This window comes from Nyctereutes procyonoides, unplaced genomic scaffold (genome assembly GCF_905146905.1).
Source record: "Nyctereutes procyonoides isolate TBG_1078 unplaced genomic scaffold, NYPRO_anot_genome, whole genome shotgun sequence".
Taxonomy (NCBI): domain Eukaryota; kingdom Metazoa; phylum Chordata; class Mammalia; order Carnivora; family Canidae; genus Nyctereutes; species Nyctereutes procyonoides.
The window spans coordinates 8,914,895-8,940,395 of NW_026575128.1; the positions used below are offsets into that span (position 1 = coordinate 8,914,895).

At 34.6% G+C, this 25,501-nt stretch overlaps 1 protein-coding gene across 10 annotated transcripts in view; it reads left to right on the forward strand.

Moving 5' to 3' along the window:
- TUT4 (terminal uridylyl transferase 4) overlaps positions 1-25,501 on the forward strand; it is a 114,431-nt gene that overhangs the window by 33,514 nt on the left and 55,416 nt on the right. For 9 of the 10 annotated variants that reach the window (XM_055341731.1, XM_055341735.1, XM_055341733.1 and 6 more), the window contains exons 3-8: positions 4,935-5,098; positions 10,878-10,994; positions 17,354-17,531; positions 19,575-19,663; positions 21,127-21,178; positions 24,344-24,413. In XM_055341731.1, coding sequence (XP_055197706.1) covers positions 4,935-5,098; positions 10,878-10,994; positions 17,354-17,531; positions 19,575-19,663; positions 21,127-21,178; positions 24,344-24,413 — 670 coding nt within the window. Of the gene's footprint in view, positions 1-1,770; positions 1,815-4,934; positions 5,099-10,877; positions 10,995-17,353; positions 17,532-19,574; positions 19,664-21,126; positions 21,179-24,343; positions 24,414-25,501 lie in introns of those variants that run through there. The other variant, XM_055341741.1, reaches the window with a different exon arrangement.

Consider the following 25,501-nt stretch of genomic DNA (forward strand, 5'->3'; position numbering starts at 1 on the left):
ATGAGCACTGGATGTTATGCTATATGTTGGCAAATTGAACTCCAATAAAAAAAATAAATTAAAAAAATAAATCCTTGATAATGCTTTCACTGGGAGGAAAAAAAAAGATTCTCTCCTTCTCCCCTTCCCCCACTAAAAAAAAGAAGTCACTAATCTACTTTCTGTGTCTATAGATTTGCCTGTTTTATGTAAACGGAATCATACAATATGTGGCCTTTTGTGTTTGGCTTTTTTCACTTAGCACAATAGGTTTTTTGGTTTTTGTTTTGTTTTTATTTGAGAAAGAGAGGGAGAGAGAGAGCGCATGTGTGTCTTTAAACAGGGGAAGGGGCATGGGGGAGGGACAGGGAGAGAATCCTAAGCTGACTAGGTGCTGAGCTCAGATCCCAAAGTGGGACCCTATTCCTCAACCCTGAGATCATGACCTGACCCCAAACCAAGAGTCAGATGGATGTCCAACCGACTGAGCAACCGAACCCTCCCCGCTCCCCCCTTTTTAGAAAAGGAGGACGACAGAGAGAGTGGTAGAGGGAGAAGGAGAAAATCTTAAGCAGGCTCTGTGCCCATTGTGGAGCTTGATATAGGGCTTGATCTCATGACCCTGAGATCATGACCTTAACCAAAATCAAGAGTCAGTTGCTTAACTGAGCCACGTAGGCACCCCTGCACAGTGCTTTCAAAATTCATCCATGTACCTTACTCCTTTTTATTGCTGAATTCCATTGTATGGATATATCACATTTTATTTATCCTTTTATCCATTCTATCCTTTTCTTATGAATAATGCTGCAATGAATGTTTTTTTTCTTTTTAAGTTTATGTGTGTATGTATGTTTTCACTTCTTGATAACATGTTTTGGGGTGGAATTGCTGAATCATACAGGAATTACTGTCTTAACCATTTTAGAGTTTATAATTCAGTGGCATTAAGTACATTTATAGTGTTTTACAACTATCACCACTATCTCATTGCAGAATTTTTTCATCACCCCAAAAGGAAACCTGGTACCCATTAAGATTCAGTCCCCTTGGGGCACCTGAGTGGTTCAGTTGGTTAAATGTCCAACTTTTTTTTGAAAAGATTTTATCTATTTATTCATGAGAGACACAGAAAAGCAAAGACATAGGCAGAGGGAGAAGCAGGCTCCCTGTGGGGATCCCGATGCAGGACTCAATCCCAGGACCCTGGGGTCACGCCCTGAGCCAAAGGCTGACTCTCAACCACCCTGGCATCGAACTTTTGGTCTCAGCTCAGGTCTTGAAAAAAAAAGATTCACTCCCATTTTCCCTCCCTCCATCATCCTCTGACAACCACTAATTACACTTTCTGGTTTTATATATTTACCTATTCTTGGTATCTCCTAGAAATAGAATTATGTAATATATGGTTTTTTTTCATGTCTGGCTTCCTTATTAAGCATCATGTTTTTTTTTTTTTTTTTTAAGCATCATGTTTTCAAGGTTCATTTGTGTTATAGTATATATATACATCAGTACTTCTTTTTAAGGCTGATGGTATAGACTGAATTGGTCCCCTTAAAAAATACATATGTTGAAACCTTAACTCCTAGTGTGATTTCATTTGGAGATAAGAGGTTTTAGGAGATAAAATTAAGATTAAATGAGGTCATAAGGGTGGGGTCCTAATCCAATAGGATTGAAAAAAAGAGGGAGAGATCTCTCTGTATGCACTAACTAAGGAATGGCCTCATGAGGACACAGCAAGAAAGCAACTGTCTACAATTCACAGAGAGCTCTAATCAGAACCAACCCTGCTGGCACCCTGATTTTGGACTTTTCCTGCCTCTAGAACGGTGAGAAAATAAATTCCTGTTGTTTAAGTCACCTAGTCTATGGTATTTTATTATGGCTACCTGGGCTAAGACAGTTGAATTACATTCTGCTATATGGATATGCCACATTCTGTTTATTTATCAGTGATTGGATGTTTGGTTTGGGTCTTTTCCACCTTTGACTATTGTAAATAGTGTTGCTATGAACACTTATGTATGGGTTTTTGAATACCTATTTTCAACTCTTGTGAGAGTATTAGTATCTCATGGGACTAAAGTTCTATGGAAAAAAAAGTTGGGAAATTCTTCCTAATGTTATTTTATATTGATATTGATTTCAGAAAATTAAATAATTTTGTTTTTCTTTTAAAGAAAGATATATAGCTTTCTATAATTATATTGGCAGAAATGACAGTTTTACAGGAATTGATGTTAGTTGCCTTGTTATGCTGGGTGAATTGTACATATAAAAAAGAGAAGAGGGGGCAGTCCGGGTGGCGCAGCGGTTTAGCGCCGCCTGCAGCCCGGGGCGTGATCCTGGAGACCCTGGATCTTGTCCCACATCAGGCTGCCTGCATGGAGCCTGCTTCTCCCTCTGCCTGTGTCTCTGCCTGTGTCTCTGCCTCTTTCTCTGTCTCTATGAATAAATAAATAAATAAAAATCTTAAAAAAAAAAAAGAAAAAAAAGGGTTAGAATATTTTCTTTTTTTTTTGTTTTGTTTTTAGAATATTGTTTTCTTGCTACTGTCCTTTTTCATGAAATGTAGAAATTAGGGTTTTACCTTTTTTTAATATTTCCATCACAAAATGGCTACTAAGAAACTAAATTGTTTTTCCAAATACTAGGACATCATTGCAAATTGCTCATTGTGCATCAGTGTTTACCTGACAGTAATTCTGATCTTTGAGTCCTTCTTATAACATCTTTACCTAAGAGTTTGCCATATGATTCCAGAGACTTCTGTGCCCTTGTGGTAGAAAACACATCATTTCCAGAGTCATGCCATTTCTTCTTTGTGTGAAAAATTAGTGCTATCAAAAGGTAGAATAGACTGTCATGGTTCTTGTACATTGCATGTAGTTAGTTGGCTTTTGAAGGTAGAGTGGAGAGATCTTTTGGTTGTCTATGAGCGTTTAAGCAGTGTTTTTAGATACATCCACATTAATTTATTTGTTCAACACTTCGATTGTATCATCTCTGGCCTAGGTATTAAAATCTGAAAATGAAAAGTTAAATAAAACCTAGTCATTACCATCAAGGAATCCATCATCTAAGGTAGAAGATAGATATATGAATACAAATTACAGTAATATGCAAATGTGAGATAATAGCAAGTGCTATGAGACTGCAGTTGTATAGTTGAACAACAATTTTTGAACTGCACAGGTTCACTTATGTGGATTTTTTTTTAAGATTTTATTTATTTATTCATGAGAGACACACAGAGAGGGCAGAGACACAGGGAGTGGGAGAAGCAGGCTCCATCCAGGGAGCCTGACATGGGACTTGATCCCCGGTCTCCAGGATCACACCCTGGGCTGAAGGCGGCACTAAACCCCTGAGCCACCAGGGCTGCCCTGTGTGTGAATTTTTTAAGTTTTAAAAAATTTTAAAAAGGGCAATAGGGTAAGAAAATAAAAGTTTTTTAAATTATTATTTTTTTAAGTAATCTCTATACCCAAAGTGGGGCTTGAACTTAAAACCCTGAGATCAAGAGTCACATGGTCTACTGACTGAGCCAGCCAGAAACCCCTGGTTTTCTTTTTAAAATAAATACATTATGGTACTGTAAATGTATTTTCTCTTATGATTTTCTTTTTTTGTAGAGGGAAGGAACAGAAAGAGAAAACAAGACAGATCCTTAAGCAGGCTCCATACTCAGCACAGAGCCCGATGCAAGACCTGATCTCCTGAGATCATGATCTGAACTGAGATCAAGAGTTGGGCACTTAACTGACTGAGCCACCCAGACAGCCCCTTAATAATTTTCTTGATAAGAATTTTTTTTCTAGCTTACTTTATTGTAAGAACACATAATACTTATATAATTATATATATAATGTACAAAATATGTGTCTGTTGACTTGTTTATGTTACTATTAAGGCTATTTGTCAACAATAGGCTGTTAATAGTTAAGATTTTGGGCAGTAAAAAGTTATATGCAGATTTTGACATCCTAAGCCTTAATATTACTCATATGTCAGCTGTATAAAAAATACCAGACTGTCTTTGAAATGGTTTTAGCCTAAACTGAATTTTGCAGGACAGGTAAACATTACTAGTTGAAGTGAGGATAGTCTTAATAATGGAAGGAACAGCATATATAAGTAGCATTGATCCATTCCAGCACATTTGGTTTGAATGAAGTTAAAAGTGTTATGGCAGGATGTTGTAGTTATTCTGTTTACTGCCTTCATGAAGGAAAGGATGGCATATAATATGCTAGAGAGTTTAAACTTTATCCTGAACTCTTTGAAAGCTTTTTAAGTATGTTAAGCAAGAGACTAACATAATTCAGTTTGCATTTAAAAAAATTACATTGATAGTGGAGCCTACCGTATGCCAGTCCCATAATGCTAGGTGCTGGAAATGAAAAGATGGTAGCATACAGTCTATGCCTTGAAGAGATTGCAATCTAGTTAGGCAGAGAAGCAAAGAAAAAATATTGATGTGGTAGAGGTATTTTGAGTTCTTTGAAAGCAAAGAGAGAGGAGCTTGGTGTGGGTTTGTGGTCTAAAGATATATGTTCTTTTAGCTGCTAGTGTATATAGTGATGAAGTCATTAAAGTGATTTTAGTGACCAGCCTTTGAGACTTAAAATAATTTTTTATCACACTTCAGAATTCAGAGATTTTACAACATGGTTATGTTAGCCTTGTGTAATCAGCCTTAGTCGTATTTGTCTCTCTTGATAGATTGGAAGAACAAGCAAGATAGGCATTTGACCCATGAAATAGATTTTTCTTTGTGAATTTTGATACCATGTAATCTCATACTTGTATTTTACATAAGTATTCCAACTTGTACAGCTAAGGAAAGTGTAAGGCAAGAATATTTTTCCTGTTATGTATAAATTATTTTCCATTAAAATTTTTTAAATTTATCACTTCTGATGGTAACTGATTGCTTCCTTTTCTAGGTAAAATGAAGAATGATGACTCTAATAAAGAAAACTCTTCAGAGATGGACTATTTAGAAAATGCTACTGTGATAGATGAATCTGCATTGACACCTGAGCAGAGGCTAGGCTTGAAACAAGCAGAAGAACGCTTAGAAAGAGATCACATCTTTCGACTTGAAAAAGTATACTATGTCATTTTAGTTACTTGGATGAATATGCATGTTTCATAACTTTTCTTTGCCAAGTACAGCTCTTTTTCTTTAATTACTAAGGCAGAGATAGCATTTGTTTTTCCTTGCTTCCCTCTTTCCTTCCTTCTCTCTTCCTTTCTTCTCTCCCTTTGTTTAGCAAATCCTTATGTCTGTGAGTCTGATCTCATTGATTCATTCCAGGGATCAACAAACTATGGCCTACCCTCTTATTTTTGCCTTTTTGTTTATGTGCTTTGTGTTTTTAAAATTGTGTAAAATAAGTGTAGTGCTTGGTTTTTGTAAGCAAAATTGTATTGACACATAGCCATGCCCATTTGTTTACCTGCTGTCTATGACTGCTTTCATGCTACCATGGCAGAGTTGAATTGAGTAAGTAGTTATTTGCTCCAGAGAGCATATAGCTTGCAAATCATAAAATATTTGCTGTTTACCAAAGCATAAGAGATTTATCAAAATATTACTCTGTCCCTTGATAGAAGAAATTTGCTGACCTCTGATTTATTCACTCATCAAAACATAAATGAGTGCTTGTTATGTTCTAAGTACTACACTGGGATATATTGATGAAAATGGCAGTTGGTGAATCAGAAGTGAACAGTCCATTTGGAGTGACAAATAAATTAGCAAATATTATATGATATACTACACTCACTTTTCTCCTTGGTTTTTCTCCACTACTTTCCTCTTTTGTCTCCCATTTACTGAATATCTCTTATGTATTCAGAATTGTTCTAGCCATTAGTATCTTGTTCCTGAGTCCTAATTAATTTCTTAACTTAGAAGTACATATTCGTAGCCTTAATAAAAACACTGCTAGGTATTGAAGGAAATAATCATAAATCAATCTGTTCACAAAAAGAAATTTGGGATATTTGTGAGTATGTATATAAGGAAATAGGTCATCATTCTTGACAAATAAGAAATGAAAGAAAGAAATGGTATAATTTTATAGAGTTTAGGAAAATGAGATGGTATCTAGATTGAAGAAGGCAATCCTGAGTTATTAATAGAACTTTTGACAGAATAGTCATCTTGTGAAAATAGAAAGGAATATCAAAAGGTAGAGGCCCATAATAAGGAGGAGAATTTAGGTTGTATAGCTAGTCTCCCAAGGTCCGAGTTAGAAGAAAGTCTTTTTTGCAGTTTACTATTTTACTTATTAGTTCTCTCATTCCTCACTTTCTCTTCCCTGAGTCTGGAATTAGTAGCTATTCTGGATCTGTGTATTGTTAAGATAAATATTGAGTGCTATTCATGTGCCATGATCTAGTGATAAGTTGAATTGGGAATGTGTGGCATATTTAAAAACATGATACTGCTTTTCTAGGAGTTTACTAATTAGAGAAAAACATGTAAGCAAATAATAGTAATAAGAAAGTATTGTCTGAAATCTTAGACAAAAGAGTGACCAACTTGAGTTGGGATATAGAGGCATCAGTTTGGAGAATGCTTTGTAAGGAGGTGACATTGGAACTGAATCTGAACGCGTAGGAGTTTACTAGGTGAATTGGGGAAGGTTGGTGCAGGTGAATTATACAGCATGTATAAGGGAAATGTGAAAAATGTGTTTTAAGAATAAGTAGGGGACTGGATGGGTTAGAATACAAAGCACAAAAGATCAGTTCTTCGGAGATGAAAGATATTGGAGTGGAATGGATATTTGATGGTGGTAGGAAAGAATGGCTTGGTGTAAAAGAAAAGTTTGGAAGCATGGAAAATACTTCTTTAAGCAGCAATGATATTTATAAAATGAGTGTGCCAATCCTAGCGTAGATGTCTATAATCTCTTTTCTTTCTGGCACTTTGTTTCTCAGTCCTCTAAAACCTCTTTATTTTCAGTTTAGTGTACTCTTTTTTTTTTTTTTTTTTTAAGATTTTGTTTATTTATTCATGAGAGACACACAGAGGCAGGGACACAGGCAGAGGGAGAAGCAGGCTCCCTGCAAGGAGCCCAATGCAGGACTTGATCCCAGGACACTGGGATCACGCCCCGAGCCAAAGGCAGATGCTCAACCACTGAGCCACCCAGGCATCCCAGTTTAGTGTACTCTTAATTAACATTTTTTCTCTACCAACTTTAGATATTCATTAAGAATATTCTTAACTATGCTTTTGATTTTATCAGGTCCTTTTGTTCATAGTGTATCCATAGATTATCTGATTGATAAATAAAGATGTAGGTTTTTTAACTATACCAAAGAATCTAAGAATCTAAGCTATTAGATCAGAAGGATAAATTAGTGTTAAATATTGATTAGGAAATACTTAGAATTTCCATGCCCAGCAATCTTTATTCTGGTTGGTCTGCAGAAACTTTAAAAAAGTTATTAGTGTGTGTGTTTAAGGGTAAAATAAAACATAACCATGATGAAGGAATTTTAAAGCATTTGTTTATGCATTTTTCATGTGTCTCTTCTGTGAAACTAGAAGCTTCATGATGTCCTGACAACATTTTTATTCTTTGCTATTGTGCTTAATATAGTACCTTGGATGTAGTAGTTGGTTAATAATTAGAGGTGGTTTGCTTAGTGGTTAAGTTTATAGGTTTTGGAGTCACTGGGTCTACCTCTGCCACTTAAGTGGTTGGATAACATAAGTTCTTTAATCTCTTTAATTAAACTTCAGTAACCTCATCATTAAAATGTTGCTAAAAATTTAACACCTAGCTCATTGACTGTTAGGAGGATTAAATACGTTAATACAAGTAAAAGTTGGGATGCCTGGGTGGCTCAGCGGTTGAGCATCTGCCTTTGGCTCAAGGCATGTTCCCAGAGACCAGGATTGAGTTTCACGTCGGCTTCCTATATGGAGCCTGCTTTTCCTTCTGCCTGTGTCTGTGCCCCGCCCCCCTCTCTCTGTCTCTCATGAATAATAATTAAATCTTGAAAAAATAAAAAATACAAGTAAAAGTTCTTTGTATAGTGTGTTTAAGCACGATCAGCTACTTGTAGAATTGAGTTATTTTACCACATAGAGCAATTTTTATTACTCATTTTAAGGTTATATAGAAGCAGTTTTTGGTGTTAGAGATTTATCCAAAGTCAATTGAGATGTCATTTCAAGCCTTCTGACTCCCCATTCATGTTAAAATACACTTCTTACCAAAAGAATCTGGACAAGTCCTTATCTGCCAATATTTTACAATTAAAAAACTTATATGAGTGATTTCCTGACTCCCTTTATAATCTCATCAATATTTATGACTTTCAGTGTTCTGTATTTATGTTTTCATAAATAAAATAAATTTAAAGAACATGAAGGATTGACCTATGTGGGAATTGGGAAGAGATATTCCAAGTAGAAATAAATGTTAGTGCTAAGACTCTAAGGTAGGAATATGCTAATATGTCTTGAGAAACTGCAAAAAACCTAGTATATGACTAGCTCTGAGTGGTAATGAGGGCCATGTCACAGGGCCCCTTAAGAGGACTCTGGTTTTTATTCCAAGTATGAGAGGAAGACAGTGAAGGTTTTGGGTAGAGAATTAAGATTTAATCCATATTTTAAAGGGATTACTTACCTTCCTAATTCCTTCAAGAATAGAAGCAGGAAGAGCTTATTGCCATTATGGTGTACTACACTGATCTTGAAAAGAAATTATGTTGGCTTGGTTCAAGAAGAGTGGTGAAAGTGACAAGGGTCTTAGCATTAACATTTACTTCTACTTGGAATTTATTTTATCAGTAAAGTCTTAAGTGATCCTTTTTAATTTTTTTTTTTAAGATATATTTATTCATGAGAGACACAGAGAGGCAGGCAGAGACATAGGCAGAAAAGCAGGCTCCCCGTGTGGAGCCTGATGCGGGGCTCGATCCCAGGACCCCAGGATCACGACCTGAGCCAAAGGCAGATGCTCAACCACTGAGCCACACAGGCATCTCTGATGATCCTTTTTTAAAAAGTAGTTGACTCCCCTGCATCATATTCGTATTTATTTGTGCATTTGTTTACTTATTACATGTCTCTGTATAGTAGATTGTAAATTATGATGACGGATTTTGATTTGTTTATGCTATATGTTCCTTAGTTCCTAGACAAATGTTTGACATACAGTATGAGCTCAGAAAATATTTAGGGAATTAAGTACTAGTTGTGGCTAGAAATCAAGAGATAGGAGTTTCTGCAAAGGCTTAATTCATTCTTTAATAAGGACAGATTTGAAAATTTTTTAGTTTGTTTTTTTTAAGTTTTTATTTAAATTCCAGTTAGTTAATATACAGCGTAATATTAGTTTCACACGTACAATACAGTGATTCAACACTTCTGTACACTATCAGGTACTCATCACAAGTGCCTTCCTTGATCCCCATCACCTATTTAACCCATCCCTGATGGTTACCCATCCCCCCACTTACCTTGTGTTTGTTCTCTTGACACTTGGTTTTTTGGTTTACTACTCTTTCTTTCTTCCCCCGCTTTGCTCATTTATTTGTTTTCTTAAGTTCCACACAGGACTGAAACCGTATGATATTGGTCTTTCTCTGACTGACCTATTTTGCTTAGCATAATACTCTAGCTCCATCCATGTCATTGCAAATAATGAAAGAATTTTTACACTACAAATTGAAATGACTGGATTGAACTCATTTTTCCTTTTTGCTTGTTGTCTTAGACAAATTATTTAATTTTTGAGATTTAATTGCTTTGCCAGTAGATTGGGGAAATTATTACAAGGTTTTAAGATTAATACATATTTTATAAATGATGGCTATAATTATTTTTAGTCTATGGTAGGACTGTTGCTAAATTTGGGGCAGGTTTCCATTTAAAGAAAATCATATTATGAAGTTAGAGAATCTTTTTGTCAGGAGTTGCAGCGTACTGAAGGTCACTCTGAAATAAAAATTTAAGCATTGCTGTAATTTCAGAAATTGCAGTATAAGGCACTAGAAATAATGTTTTAAAATTCAGTGTATATTTATTGTGTTTTTGTAATTTTTCATTTTCTAACCATATCGGTAGAGTTGGCTTTGGATTCAGATATACATGAATTTAAATTCAGCATCTCCTACTTACATACCATATCCTTGTGAAAGTTACAGGCTGTATGAGCTTTTCACATCTAGAGAATGAAGATAATATCAAGCTAATTGGATTATTAAAGGTATTAAAATGACAAATTATATGTGAAGCACCTACCATAGTGCCTAGCACATAATAGGCACTTCGGAATTACTAAGGTTTTTTTTAATTATTATTTCAAGAATAGATTTATAAAGTATGATTAAAGTACTATGATAATTTTTATGTGTCTGAGTTACTCCCTTTAGAATAGTTACCTCAAGAGATTACCCATTTATTCCCATGAGATTGCAATTGGAGTGTTTCAGAACTCAGCTTTTGGCATTTTCTTCCACATTTGCAATTCATTCTTTAGAAATCTATTTGAGGGTGGATTTTATTATTTATAGTAATTAAAAAGACAAAGTTTGAAACTAGTTTTTGGGGAGAGCATTGGAATAAGACTAATAAGACTACCTTTCTTATCCTACATTAGATTCTAAAGACTATATTAGTAAAGTATCAGACATTTAGCATTATCATGATGTTGTTTGACATGAGAATATGATCTCCTATGATGACTATTTTGAAAAGGACAAGTATCTTTTGAGTATATAAGTGCTGGTTTATTAAAAATTTATTCCTTTAATGCTTATTTTTCTTATATTTGTGTAATTATAAAATTCATATATACGGTCAAATATTTACTTCTCTGTTTTCTGAAAAAATACATTTTTTAATGTTTCAGCGCTCACCAGAATATACCAATTGCCGGTATCTATGCAAACTTTGCTTAATTCACATTGAAAACATCCAGGGAGCTCATAAACATATAAAGGAGAAACGACATAAGAAAAATATTTTGGTGAGTTCTTTTTACAAAATATTTTATTCATTTTTTGAATGATAAAACTATATCATTTATTTGTAAAACTAAAAATGGGGTATTTGTCCCATCTTACATTAGTAACTGAAGTGATAGCATTAAAAGCTGTGATTGCCTTTCTTATCTTAGGTAGTCAGGAGGGGAACTTTTTCAGAGACCAGTCTTTTCATACTAAAGTGTGTTGATTCTTAAATTTAAAATTGGCAGATAGGGGCACCCACCTGGCCAGCTCAGTTGGTAGAACATGTGATTCTTGATCTCTTGGTTGTAAGTTCGAGTCCCATGTTGGTGTAGAAGTAACTGAAAAATAAAATCTTAATTAAAAAAGAAAAAAAAATTGTCAGGCCCCTACCCTAGGTGGCTCAGTTGGTTAAATGTCTGCTTTCGGATCGGGTCATGATCTTGGGGTCCTGGGATTGAGCCCTGTGTTGGGCTCTCTTCTCAATGAGGAGTCTACTTCTCTCTCTGCCCCAGCTCCCCTATTCATGCTCACATGCTCTCTCTCTCTCTCTCTCTCTCAAATATTAAATAAAATCTTAAAAAAAAAAAAACCCTGCCAAATGCAATCAGTCCAGTTGATATTTATTGAGTTTTTATGTGCTAGGTCTAGGCAGTGTTGAATAAGATGGTTGTGGTTCCTACCCTCAGAGTTTCTAAAGTATTGGTGAAGGTATGCACTGAAAAAGAATTTAAGTATAATGAGTTTTATTAAAGGGAGAAATGTGGTGCTAAGGAAGTGTACAAGGATATTTTACTTAGTCTGCAACAGGGATAGTTTCTCTGAGAAAGTGACATTTGAATGGGTAGTTCGAAAGGCTGAAAGGGGTAATTTAAAACGCAAAATGAGAGCACCTGGGTGGCTCAGTTGGTTGAGTATCTGACTCTTTGTTTGGCTCAGTTCATGATCTCATGGATCATGGGATTGAGCCTGAGTCAACTCTGTACTCAGCAGGGGAGTCTGCTTGAAATTCTCTCCCTCTGCCCTTTACCCTGCTTGTGCATGTGCATAGGTACACTCTTTCACAACAGATAGATTAAAAAAAAAAAAAGAGGCAAAAAGGTAAAAGATGACATGGCATATGAGGAACTGAAAGAGTCTAGCATGATGGGCACAGAAAGATAGGAGGAAATGATGTGAGATGAAGCTAGAGAAATCCATACCATGTAGGGCCTTATAATCTTTAGACTTTGGGAATTCATAATTTTTTGGTTATTTTTATTAGAAAATTTCATAGATATAGATATGAATGATTTTTTAAAGAAATTATTAGTATTTTAGCTATTTTTTTTTTCAAAGTGGTAATATATTTTAAAGATTTATTTGAGAGGGAGTGCATGTGTGTGCACAAGTGGGAGGGGCAGAGGGAGAGAGGGAGAGAATCCCAAGCAGACTCCATGCTGAGTTCAGAGCTTGATCCCATGACCCTGAGATCACAGCCTGAGCTGAAACTAAGAGTTAGATGCTCAACCGACTTTGCCACCTAGGCCCCTCTCAAAGCGGTAATATTAATGCTATATAATCTCCTACTTGTGTCTAAGTCTCTGCTTGTATATTTTCTCTGAGAAATAACTGTTTTACCTGACCTTTCCAACAATTCTGGATTAGGTATTCCTTCTCTGCTTGCAGAGCAGCTTGATCAGAAAACCTGATATACTGTATTGTGTGTGTCTGCTTTCTCTTCTCTTTTAGATGTCGATATTCCATAGGACAGGTTTCATTTCTTATTTATTTTTGTTTCTGTATTGTTTAGGGCAGTGTCTGACACACAGTAGGTGCTTAGTATGTCTTTCTTGAAAAAAATGCATTGAAAATCAGGAACTCAGAAGGAAAAGAAATTCAAATTTTATCAGTGTTATCACTTTGATTTAATTGGAGTTTCAGAAGACTTAATAGAACAAAGACAAAGTTGGTGGTAGTTAATGAGATAATAACTGAGAAATTTCAAGAAATGTTGAGTGATGCTAATTATTAATTCTAGGAATTCTAAATAAGGGGATTCTAAATAAGAAACTTAAAAAGAAAGCCGATAGACATTATATATATTATAAGGTGATTTTAGAATATTCAAAAAAAAAAAAAACCCTTAGAAATAGCTGTATTGGACTTCTGCTTTTGTTGTCGTTGTAATAATAAGGACTAGATTTACCTTACTCTTAAATAAACCAAAGGAAAAAAACAATGGTTTTCAGGCAATGAAGGACAGGCAGTGAATGGAAAGCAAATAAGATGAGCCCAATGATTACTCCAGTTTGAGGGAGTTTCCATACTGCATTATAGGAAGGGGAGCCTCATAAACTCCCAGAGTTGAGGAGATGAACTTGAGTTCAGGGAATCCAGGGTGGCTAGAGTTTGTTGGACATAATAACAAAAAAGAGAAAGCTATATAGAAAGAAATCCATAGATATAAAGACAGTCCTCTGACAGTATTCAGCACAGTACTGATTCGTACATACATGTGAGACAGCTGCCTAAAGCCAGGGAAAGAATCATCTGAAGGAATTAGAATAATGCTTGATGCTTACATAGTGCTGAAAATAGTACCTTCTCACTATCCAGACTGGAAAACCTCATACTTTGTGGGCATTGGGTAGTCAGAAAGATCTTATTTCAGGAGTGGAGAATATATAGAAATTAAATGCAGTCTCATCCCAACTAAAGAATTTTTGAAGGCAAGACCCAAAAGGACAGCTTCCAGTGTTTTAATGTTGTTACAGAACAAAGCTTGAGAATATTTATAGAAATACGGAATACACAGTTAATTTTGATGTATGGTGTAAAATAATAAGGGTCCATTTTGCTTATGGGTATCCAGTTTTCCTAGCACCATTTGTGGGAAAGCAGTGCATTTGCCATTGAATGGTCTTGAGACCTTTATTAAAAATCATTTAACCATATATACGAGGGTCTAGTTCTGGGCTTTGTGTTTTATTCTCTTGGCCTATACATCTGTCTTTATGCCAGTACCGTACTGTCTTGATTACTATGACTCTGTATAGTAAGTTTCAAAATCAGGAAATGTGAATTTCTGGCTGTGTTGTTCTTTTTCAAGATTGTTTTGGTTATTTTGGGTCCCTTGAGATTCTGTGTGAACTTTCGGATCAATTCCTATTTGTGCAAAGAAAAATTAAAGGGGTTTTGATGGAATTGCATTGAATCTGTAGATTGCTTTGAGTAGTATTGATGTCTTAACAATTTTAAGCCTGCCAATCCATGAACATGGGATATCTTTCTATTTGTTCATGTCTTCTTTCATTTCTTTAAGCAGTATTTTGTTGTTTTTAGTATACAAGTCATTCATCTCTTTGGCTAAGTTAATTTCTAAGTATTATTTTTGAGGTTATTTAATTGGAATTATTTTAATTTCCTTTTCAGATTATTGTTAGTGTATAGAAATGCAACATTTTTGTGTATTGATTTGTATCCTGCTACTTTATTGAATTTGTTTATTAGTTCCAACAGGTTTTTTTGTGGTATCTTTAGAGTTTTTCACATATTAGATAACAATCAGTGAATAGAGTTAATTTTATTTCTTCCTGTCCAAGTTAGTTGCTTTTTATTTCTTTTTCTGGCTGGCACTCTTAATAAATATGTTAAATAGAAATGATGAAAATGGGCATTCTTACCTTGTTACTGATCTTAGAGAAAAAGCTTTCAGTCTTTAACCACTGAGTACAATGTTAGCTGTGGGTTTTTCAAATAGGTCTTTATTATGTTGAGGTAGTTTCCTTTAATTTTTAGTTTGGTGAGTGTTTTGTTTTTACCACAAGAGGGTGTTGAATTTTATCGAATGCTTTCTTTGCATTGATCAAGATGATCATTTTTTTTCTTTCATTTTGTTAAGGTGGTGATCACATCGATTGTTATATGTTGAATCATTTTTGCATTCCAGGAATACATTGCACTTGTGATGGCATATAATCTATTTAATATTTTACTACATCTGGTTTGCTAATTTTGTTTTGAGTTTCTATTGAAGTTTTTAAAATAGGAAACTAACAATATTTGGCTTCTAGTTAACATTTCAGCCTTAACACCTTCCAGTCACCCCTTGGCTAATAACCCTTTAGCCACATTGATCTCTTCGATTAACATTAAGTTCTTTCTTGCCTCCAAGTCTTTGCATTTAATGTTTTTTGTATTCTTTGTATCTGGAATACTCTTCCCCCAGAAATTTAAATGCCTCTCTCCTTCAGTTTTAGAATTCCTCTAAACATTACTTATTTAGAGGGACCTTCTTTGTCTACTCTATTCTAAAATAAAAACCCCTGCCCATCAATCTGTAGTCTTTTACCCTATTTGATTTTCTTCATAGCTTTACCTGATGTGATAGTGTACATTTATTTATCTGTTGTCTATTTTCTGTAACTAGAATGAAGTTACATAGGGCAGGGACTTCATTGATCATCCTCATGATAGGATGGATGAGGATGATCAATGATAGGAGGATATCAATGAGACTGTTGGATAGAATAGTATCCTTAAGGGAAGTAGGATAGGCTTATTAATAGAACAGATAGAGGGCAGCCACGGTGGCTCAGCGGTTTAGCGCCACCTTCAGCCCAGGATGTGATCCTGGAGACCAGGGGTCGAGTCCCACGTCGGGCACCCTGCATGAAGCCTGTTTCTCCCTCTACCTACATCTTTGCCTCCCGCCCCCCCCGTGTCTCTCATGAATAAATAAATAAAATATTTTTTTAAAAAATAGCATAGATAGAGGAGTATGTTCATTGATTGTCTTTTATCTTTTTATTTCCATGAAAATCTAGCAATATAATTCAGAGCATTTTTTGGTATTTCTGCGTATATAAAATAGTTGTGTTGCATGTTAATCTTGTATCATTGTTTTTATTAAGTGTGTTGCTATTAATACCTTGGATCCTAAAAAAATAGCCCTGAAAACTTTACTCAGCCAAGATTTAGATTATAATTAAGATTGCAGAAGTATTCATAGAAATTTATAAAAATAAGGTTGTTTTACCCTCATGTTTGATTTTCTGTGTCTTAGATAAACTTCTGTTGAGACTGAATATGGTAACAATGCATAAAATTAGAAATAAACCAAAGTCTTTTTTTTTTTATATAAAGATTTTATGTATTCATGAGAGTCACACACACACAGAGAGGCAGAGTCACAGGCAGAGGGAGATACAGACTCCATGCAGGAAGCCTGATGTGGGACTCCACCGGGACTCCGGGATCAGGCCCTGAGCTGAAGGCAGATGCTCAACTGCTGAGCCACCCAGGCATTCCAGATCTTTAACTATATTGTGGGGGGTAGAGAAGAGAGAACAAACTACTTTTGATTTTTAGAGCTGTTGGGAGCTATGTCTCAAAAAATAAGAGAATGTCTTATGACTGAAATGTGATAATAAAAAATGCTGTCATTATAACATTAAGGAAATGGTATGGTCTCGGTTATGGTAAAAAATAAAGGGGTGTCTGGATGGCTCAGTTGGTTAACTTGATTCTTGATTTTGGCTCAGGTCATGATCTCAGGGAGTCCTGGGATCAAGCCCCACCTCGGGCTCCGTGCTCAGTGGGGAGTCTTTCTCCCTTTGCCCCCCCTCCTCCTACTCGCTCTCACTCTCGCTTTCAAATAAATAAAATCTTTTTTTTTTTGAAATATAAATACTATGATGTTGGATAGTGGATGACTTTGTATTTTACTGTTTTATGTAACTTTCACAATTAACATGTGTTTTTTAAAAATCAGAGTACAAACTTAATCTTTAAAAATCATTATGTATATATAGTATAGTCAGTCCCTCTTTAGCTTTTTGGTTTAAATTGGCTTTCAAACTTTTAGTAGAATCAAGCGTTTTTGGGAACAGTCATTTACCTTAGCATTGGGTAAAATGACAGAAATCAAATGTAAATGGTAGGCAGTATAATAAATGTGATGATAGTGTCTAGGATGTTTTCCTGTGACCATTTAATATGATACCATATGCAGATCAGAGAGGATTCAAGACTTTCTACTACATATAAAACAGTTCCTTTTCTGTAACAAAATTATCCACAAAATAATCAGCTAAGTGTTGTACTTAAAGTATTTTGGCTTTGATGTAGCATTTCAGAATTTATGCAGATAGTAAAGTAGAACAAGTTTTATTTTTTTAATGTTTAATGGGAGCTGCCCCAAAGCACCCCTCAATCTTCCAGTACTTACAAACGTAGGTATTTCTTTTGTATTGTTTATTTCCATATCCTAGGTGTCTTGAATCAGGCACATAGAAGGTGAATATTTGTTAATACATTTTTGTAGTCTTTCTACCCTAAATATAAGGATAATAAGATAGAAAAAAATTTTTCATGTTGTTAAATGTTACACTAATAGGAAAAACAAGAAGAAAGTGAGCTTCGTTCTCTGCCACCTCCTACCCCTGCCCACTTGGCTGCTTTAAGTGTTGCGGTTATTGAATTAGCAAAAGAACATGGAATCACAGATGATGACCTCAGAGTCCGTCAGGAAATTGTGGAGGAAATGTCAAAGGTTATAACAACATTTTTACCAGGTACAAATATACTTTATGCTTAATTTTTAAAATTGTACAACTCTTCCACTTGCTTCTATTGAACTTAGTGTAAATTTCTTAGTGTTTTCCTTTCTCTTCGTTTCTCCATCTTAGAAGCAGATGAATTATTTTATAACTGATTTTTTGGGAAATATTTCAGAAAGGGAAAAACGGGGAATTATAACATAATTTTTGTAATAAGAAAAAATTTAAAAATGTCAGTTACAGGAAAATTTCTTAAAGGTCATATTTAATATTATTTTTTAATATCTTTGCCTTCTGAATGGACATTTTAATTACATTATTTTCAGTATATACATTCCAGGTAGTCACTGAATAAGATTCCTATTGTCTGGGGCAGCCCGGGTGGCTCAGCCATTTAGTGCTACCTTCAGCCCAGGGCATGATCCTGGGGACCCGGGATCGAGTCCCATGTTGTGCTCCCTGCTTGGAGCCTGCTTCTCCCTCTGCCTGTGTCTCTGCCCCTCTCTCTCTCTCTGTCTCTCATGAATAAATAAATAAAATCTTAAAAAAAAAATTCCTATTGTCTGATGGTGAGGAAAAATTAAGTGGGATCGTTAGAAGTAAAATTTGCACTTTTATTTCTTCTTGACTCTGCTGTTTACAGAAAGCTTATGTTTTGAGGATAAAGGGGAGTTGTGCCAGGTTTATTGTAGATACTAATGTAAAGATTATATTTGCTTAGCCCTTATGATTTTTTTTGCATCAATATTGAATTTAAATGTCTATTTAATAAGAGTTCTCACCACCAAAAGGATATTGAACACTTGACAAAGTGTTCACTTGTTATGAGATTTATAAGAAAGAATATAAAATTGAAATTTAAAAATGGAAAACGTTTCATTTTTCTTATTTCTGTAATGTGGCTTCTATCTAAAAAACATTGAATACTAATTTAAATTAAATACAGAAATAATTTGCTATTGGGGCACCTGTCTGGCTCAGTTGGAAGAATGTATGCATCTTGATCTTGAGGTTGTGGGCTAGAGCCCCACATGTGGTGTAGAGATTACTTAAATAAACTTTAAAAAAAAAGATGCTTTTAGAAAAAGAAATAATTTATTATTTTAAGAATATAAATGAAATTTTTATGATTTTAATGACTTCAGTGACTTTCAGACTTTTTGTGAACTTGACAAGTAGACTTTTATATATACAAATGAGTAAGAACTCACACTTTGTAAGAAACTGCACCTGCCTGCCTGAATAGTTCCAATCATGTTATTTTTCAACTTGTTCTCTCTGATGAGCTCTTTTTAAAATTTGCCTTATTATGATTTTTAAAATAATATATTCAATAGTCTGAAAAAGTTCTATGTTATTATTCTATATATTTTATTCTGTGAACCCTTCAAAGCCACAGGATTTTGTTTTTTTGTTAAGTGACTAGGCTTCACTTTGTAGTTTTTTTTTTTTTTAAAGATTAATTTATTTATGATAGACACAGAGAGAAAGAGAGAGGCAGAGACACAGGAGGAGGGAGAAGCAGGCTCCATGCTGGGAGCCTGACGTGGGACTTGATCCCGGGACTCCAGGATCGCACCCTGGGCCAAAGGCAGGCGCTAAACCGCTGAGCCACCCAGGGATCTCCTCACTTTGTAGTTTTAAAGAATGTTGGCATTGAGTGTCTATGATCCCTTTACCATTTACCTCTTACATAAATAGAAATATTAAAAATAAATGATAGTTTATGACAATAGCTATATCTAGGTTAGTACTTTATTTCCTGTTACATATTAAATGTTAAACTTCTAGTCATTTCTAAATGAACTATTCTAAAATTTTGTTTAAACACTGAACTTTTATGAGTAATTTCTTCCTTGTCTCTGAACCCCATAACTGAGAAATATTTTTATTATTTTGTTAGATCAGTTAGAGAAAGGATGTCATTCTTCTATAAATGTTGTAATAAGAATTGGAAGACACAGAATTAAAATAATGCAATTTTCCTACCATTGTTTTTTAAAATTTCCCCTATTTGTACTCTGTTTCATGCTTTGATATTTTTTCTTTTATTTCCAGAGTGTTCACTTAGGTTGTATGGCTCATCTCTTACTAAATTTGCTCTGAAAAATAGTGATGTTAATATAGATATAAAATTTCCTCCCAGGGTAAGTAGAAAAACCTTTTTCTATGTGATTAACTAGCAGTTGGCATTTTTAAATTGATTATCTTTTTAGAACGTGTGGGGGACTATAAAATTCTGGTTTGTAGAGTGTTATCATAATTAAAGGTTGCTTTTGGAAACTCTTAGGTGTTAGACATAGATGGAATAAAGAAATAAGGGAGAGGAAAAAGAAAAGAGAAGAATTCAGTAAAAAAGGAAAATGCTATATGTTTGATTATGTTGAATATTTATTGCTCGTAGTAAGCAGTATAGAAAGTAAAAGAGCCTTGAAATCATACATCTGTATTCAAATCTTGGCTGCAATGAGCAAGTTATTTGACCTTTCTGAGACAAGTTTTTTAATTTCCAAGATAGGGATAGTAACTTTATATTAAATGAGATACTGTATATTGGCATATTTGTGTAGCGTGGTACATTATGGGTACTTTTAAAATAAGTAGTAACTAGCACTGCTAACATTATTTATTGACCTTTGCAACATTTCAATTAGTCGGTTGACATGTGTTACGGTTTTTCTGAATAATTTTAATGCTCAAAGAGCATTTCATTTTTTTTTTAATTTTTTTTTAATTTATGATAGTCACAGAGAGAGAGAGAGGGGCAGAGACATAGGCAGAGGGAGAAACAGGCTCCATGCACCGGGAGCCCGATGTGGGACTCGATCCCGGGTCTCCAGGATCGCGCCCTGGGCCAAAGGCAGGCACCAAACCGCTGTGCCACCCAGGGATCCCAAAGAGCATTTCATTTATGTGAAAATTTGATGTTTTAATTTCTCATATGATACGGTCATTTACTTAAGATTAGTATATGATTATTAAATACTTAAAAAATAGGGGATCCCTGGGTGGCGCAGCGATTTAGCGCCTGCCTTTGGCCCAGGGCGCGATCCTGGAGACCCGGGATTGAATCCCACGTCGGGCTCCCGGTGCATGGAGCCTGCTTCTCCCTCTGCCTATGTCTCTTCCTCTCTCTCTCTCTCTCTCTGTGTGACTATCATAAATAAATAAAAATTAAAAAAAATACTTAAAAAATAGCAAAGTACATATTTAAGCATTTGATAAGCTTGTTATTTAAAGTAATGTCTCAGCCTCTTGACAATGCTGGCAGTACCAGTGTCTCTTAAATTTCCTTTCTCAACAACTTCTCTTTAACAGTTATTGGGTAAACTAATTTCTTTCCCATTTGTTTTGCTGTGAAGTTCCAGAATCTTTTCTCATACTAAGAACTTATTAATTCTAGGAATATTGATGGAATAATAGCATTACATTATTTGATTCTACTTCCATGAACAAGGTTCATTAACAAAAAGTAAAACACTTTCCTTTTTTTATTACTTTAAGATACAGAGCATGATTTTATCTAATTATTTAATGAAATTGAATTCTCTCTAAAGTTTGTAGCTTGAACTTTGAAATCAGTGTATTGATTTAATTTGAAATCTTTTAGATGAATCATCCAGATCTTCTGATACAAGTGCTTGGGATTTTAAAAAAAAGTGGTGAGTTTCTTTTTTAATTTGTTTTTTTAAAGAAAATTCTTTAAGGGTACATGTAATGTTTCTATATGGCTAATCAAGTTAAACTAATACTCATAGCATATTTGAGTCATTATATTACATGTACTTATTATGTACTTGTTGAATAAGTGTGGTACAAAATTTATATGTCATTAGATCAAAAGTATATTTAAAGTTGATATGTAAAAAAAGTACTGCTTTCGGATAATTTAAAAATGTTAGCTTTGAATATTATGGGTATTCCTTGCATAAATGATAGAACACCTATAATCGTTAGGTCATTGATGAAGGATGATTTTGGAAGAGACTTGGAGAAAAAATATGTTCACGCGTTGAGTAAATATCTTTTCTTCCCCTCACTTAATATTAATCTAATCTCATCATTTATATTACATTAACCAAATCATACCTTCTAAAAGTTTATCATATCTGCCTTATTTGTTTGGATTGCTTCTGGTATAAAATGGACATTCATATAGGTAAAGCTACTTTTTAAAATAAAAATTTTTTAAAACGACAGTTGTCCTAACCAGGACCTAGGTCATTTAGTACAATATGGAATATTGTTAAAGTAAATATGAAATATTATTAAATACTTTAAATATTATTAAATACCTTTTTTAAAAAAGTTACTGCTTTTCTTGTTAAAAGTAAAGTCTTAAGAGCTCAGGATCGGGCCAGACTTTCTAGGCTTAAATTTTAGTTCTCCGACTTATTGATTATATCCTTTGATAAATTATATAAGGGTTAATGCTTCAGTTTTCTCATTTGTAAAATGACACAATATGTGTATGGTATCTTTTTGATAAGGAGATTGTTGTGAGAATGATGTGGGCTAAGCCAGTTTAGAAGTGCTTAGTTTATAATAACTTCTTATTAAGGTCTTGCTACTATGATTGCTATTACTATTGTTACCTTAATTTTATGAATCATAAATATCTGGCAAGAATATTTGCAGTTTGACTTAGAAGATACAGCTTATTGACCTTAGCCTTACCCTGTCATTGACTTCATAGTCTGTTTTAAACTTCCCTTCTCTCTCTCTCCCCCCGTCAGTTTTCCATTATTTGTCAGCTTCTTGTTGGCCATTTTCCTTAGCTATTAAGGGAATGATTTGATCCAGTTAATCTTGTAAAGGGATTTTTTTTAGTATCATTTTCTTTCTTAATAAATACTGTTTCATATTGCATAAAAATTTTAAAGCATATTACAGATAAGAGGTAGATCTAGAGCTTTTACTTCTTTTTTTTTAAGTATTTTTTTTAATTTTTTTTTTTAAATTTTTATTTATTTATGATAGAGAGAGAGAGAGAGAGAGAGAGAGAGAGGCAGAGATATAGGCAGAGGGAGAAGCAGGCTCCATGCACCGAGAGCCCGACGTGGGATTCAGTCCCGGGTCTCCAGGATTGTGCCCTGGGCCAAAGGCAGGCGCTAAACCACTGCGCCACCCAGGGATCCCTAATTTATTTATTCAGAGAGAGAGACTGAGAAGCAGAGACACAGGCAGAGGGAGAAGCGGGCTCCATGCAGGGAGCCGGACGCGGGACTCGATCCTGAGTTTCCAGGATCAGACCCCGGGCTGCAGGCGGTGCTAAACCGCTGCGCCACTGGGGGTGCCCTAGAGCTTTTACTTCTTTAGAATCCGTGGACAGTATCAACCTAGCAAACACATTTTAAATACATGACTGAATCATCGTAAGTCACATATATGGGCTTACAAATTCAGTTTAATTAAAAAATTATTACCACCCAGATGCCTGGGTGGCTCAGCGGTTGAGCTTCTGCCTTTGGCTCAGGGTGTGATCCCCAAGTCCGAGGATCGAGTCCCATATTGGGCTTCCTGCATGGAGCCTTTTTCTCCCTCTGCCTGTGTCTCTCTCTCTCTTTCTCTCTCTGTGTCTCTCATGAATAAATAAATAAAATCTTTAAAAAACTTATTACCTTTTCTCTTTTTTTTTAAGATTTTATTTTATTAGAGAGCACTAATGGGAGGGGCAGAAGGAGAGGAAGAGAGAGAATCTTAAGCAGATTCCTCACTGAGCTTGGAGGGTTATGTGGGGCTATCCCAGGACCCTGAGCTCATGATCTCAGCCGAAATCCAGAGTTGGATGCTTAACAACTGTGCCACTCAGGCTCCCCACACCTTTAAAAAAATTTTTTTTAATTTAAATTCAATTAATTAACATATAGTGTTTATTAGTTTCAGAGGTAGAGTTTGGTGATTCATCAGTCTTATACACTACCCAGTGCTCAGTATATCATGTGCCCTCAAGATGTCCATTGACAGATGAATAGATAAAGATGATGTGGTATATACGTATATAGTGGAATACTATTCAGCTGCCTTTATGCCTTCATTGTTCTCCTTTAAGACCTCTATCCTGTCATCTACAGGATTATTTTGTTTATATATGTCTTTCAAACCCTTAATTGAGCTCTTTGTATCTTACTCATTGTCATATCCACCGTGCATATTGCAATTCCTGGCATGTAAATCTCCAGTACATGATCTTTTTAAATAAATTAATAATTCCAACAATTACTACTAAGAGGTTTTCTTTAAACTTCAAATGAAATAATATCAAACCCCATCTGTTTTTATTAGATTAGACATTTATGGCATGGGAGATGTAGAAAAAGATTTCAGTTGGAGTGTGCCTTTACCCTCTTCTTTAAGAGCTTTGTTTGGGCAGACTCTTCATATATTAACAGGGAATGGGGACAGTGGAGTTAGCCTTTTACTTCATGGATAATATAAAAGAACTAAATTGTCAAAGAATTATTGATTCTTATTTTATGACTCCTTTGAAAATAGAAGTGGTATTCGTTGTTTTCCATATTTCTGAAGGTTTAATAACTTTGACTCAATTATATGCTTATTAGAGATGTTAAGTCCTTTCTTCTTAAGGTGATTATAATTTTTGGACAGTATTTGGGATTGTGCCTGTGATTTGTGATATACAACAAATGACACCCAAGAGAGGTAAGAGAGATTCTGTTGGGTTGATGCTCATAATGATAAGTCTGTATTATCCCACAGAAGCAATGTGAATGATTTTTAGAAGGAAGCTATTTCTTAATGTTTACCGTAGAGTAAATATTTGAGAGAAGTTGACATTATCTTGTTTATTTTTCTTTCTTTATTAGTATTATATATAGATGTGGAATCTGATTTTCACGCCAAAGTTCCTGTTGTGGTATGCAAAGATCGGAAAAGGTTGGTAATAATGAAGAGAAATATTTTTTTGAAATAACACCAACCAAGTATGCAGTGAACATTTCCAAGACAAAATTTTGTTTTAGATTTCTCTTTGGATTAATATAACTAGGCTAGTTTCTATTTATTAAAAAAAAAGCTTACTAAAAGCATAAAGCTACCAGTTAAAAACGAAACACAGTAAGGCAAAACTTCATTTTTTTTCTCAAGTTGATTCACCCAACAGTATTGAACTTTTACTATATGTTAAGTACTTTTACTATATGCTTCGCTGTAGGGATACAAACATAAGAAGTAGCCTGTCTTCTCAAGGAGCTCACAGCTTTTTAGAATCTAGTTTTTAGTTCAGTGAATTGAATGAGTCATTGAAGACTAATCTTGCCTTTCTAGTCAGATGTCTATAGGACTGAGAGAGCAATGTGCCTATGAAAAAGGAAACTGAAATAATACTATTTGAGATCAATGTGGGAGATATGGAAACAATACAGAAAAAATTAAGTGTTCTTTTATTGAATACTAACCTGTATATCTTAAATTTTAAGAGTACTATATTTTCTTATTCAAAGTTAGAAGGATTTGTGGATTCAACTTTGTTACTTTCTAATTAAAAAATTGAGACATGGAAGAATAAAATATGACCAAATTCATATCATTTAGAGTAAAGTCAGATTTGGAATGGAAATATTCTGACCTCTAGTGGTTTTGTTTCCTTTTTTTGTAACCACATGTCAAATTGCCTCTTTGTGGAACCACAGATTGTTCTCCCTGCCACCAAAATATCTCTACTAGAATTCTGTCACCCCTTTAAGGTAGCTCCTATTTTCACTTACATATAAGCATTACCTGTGGATTAATATGTATTCTTTCTAATCTGAAAGTAGTGTATCTATAAAATTAGGAAAGCTTGGATAGAAAAAAATTAGAGTCAAGAAGTATAACTAGTCAGTTCATTTCATTTTTTCTTTCTATCCTGTGCAAAAGCAAAAAGAATGAACTGGGAAGGTATGTTGTACCACTTGATGTTGATGAAATCAATGTCTTTGATATAAAACAAATTTCAGTGACTCATAATGCTACTTTTGTAATTT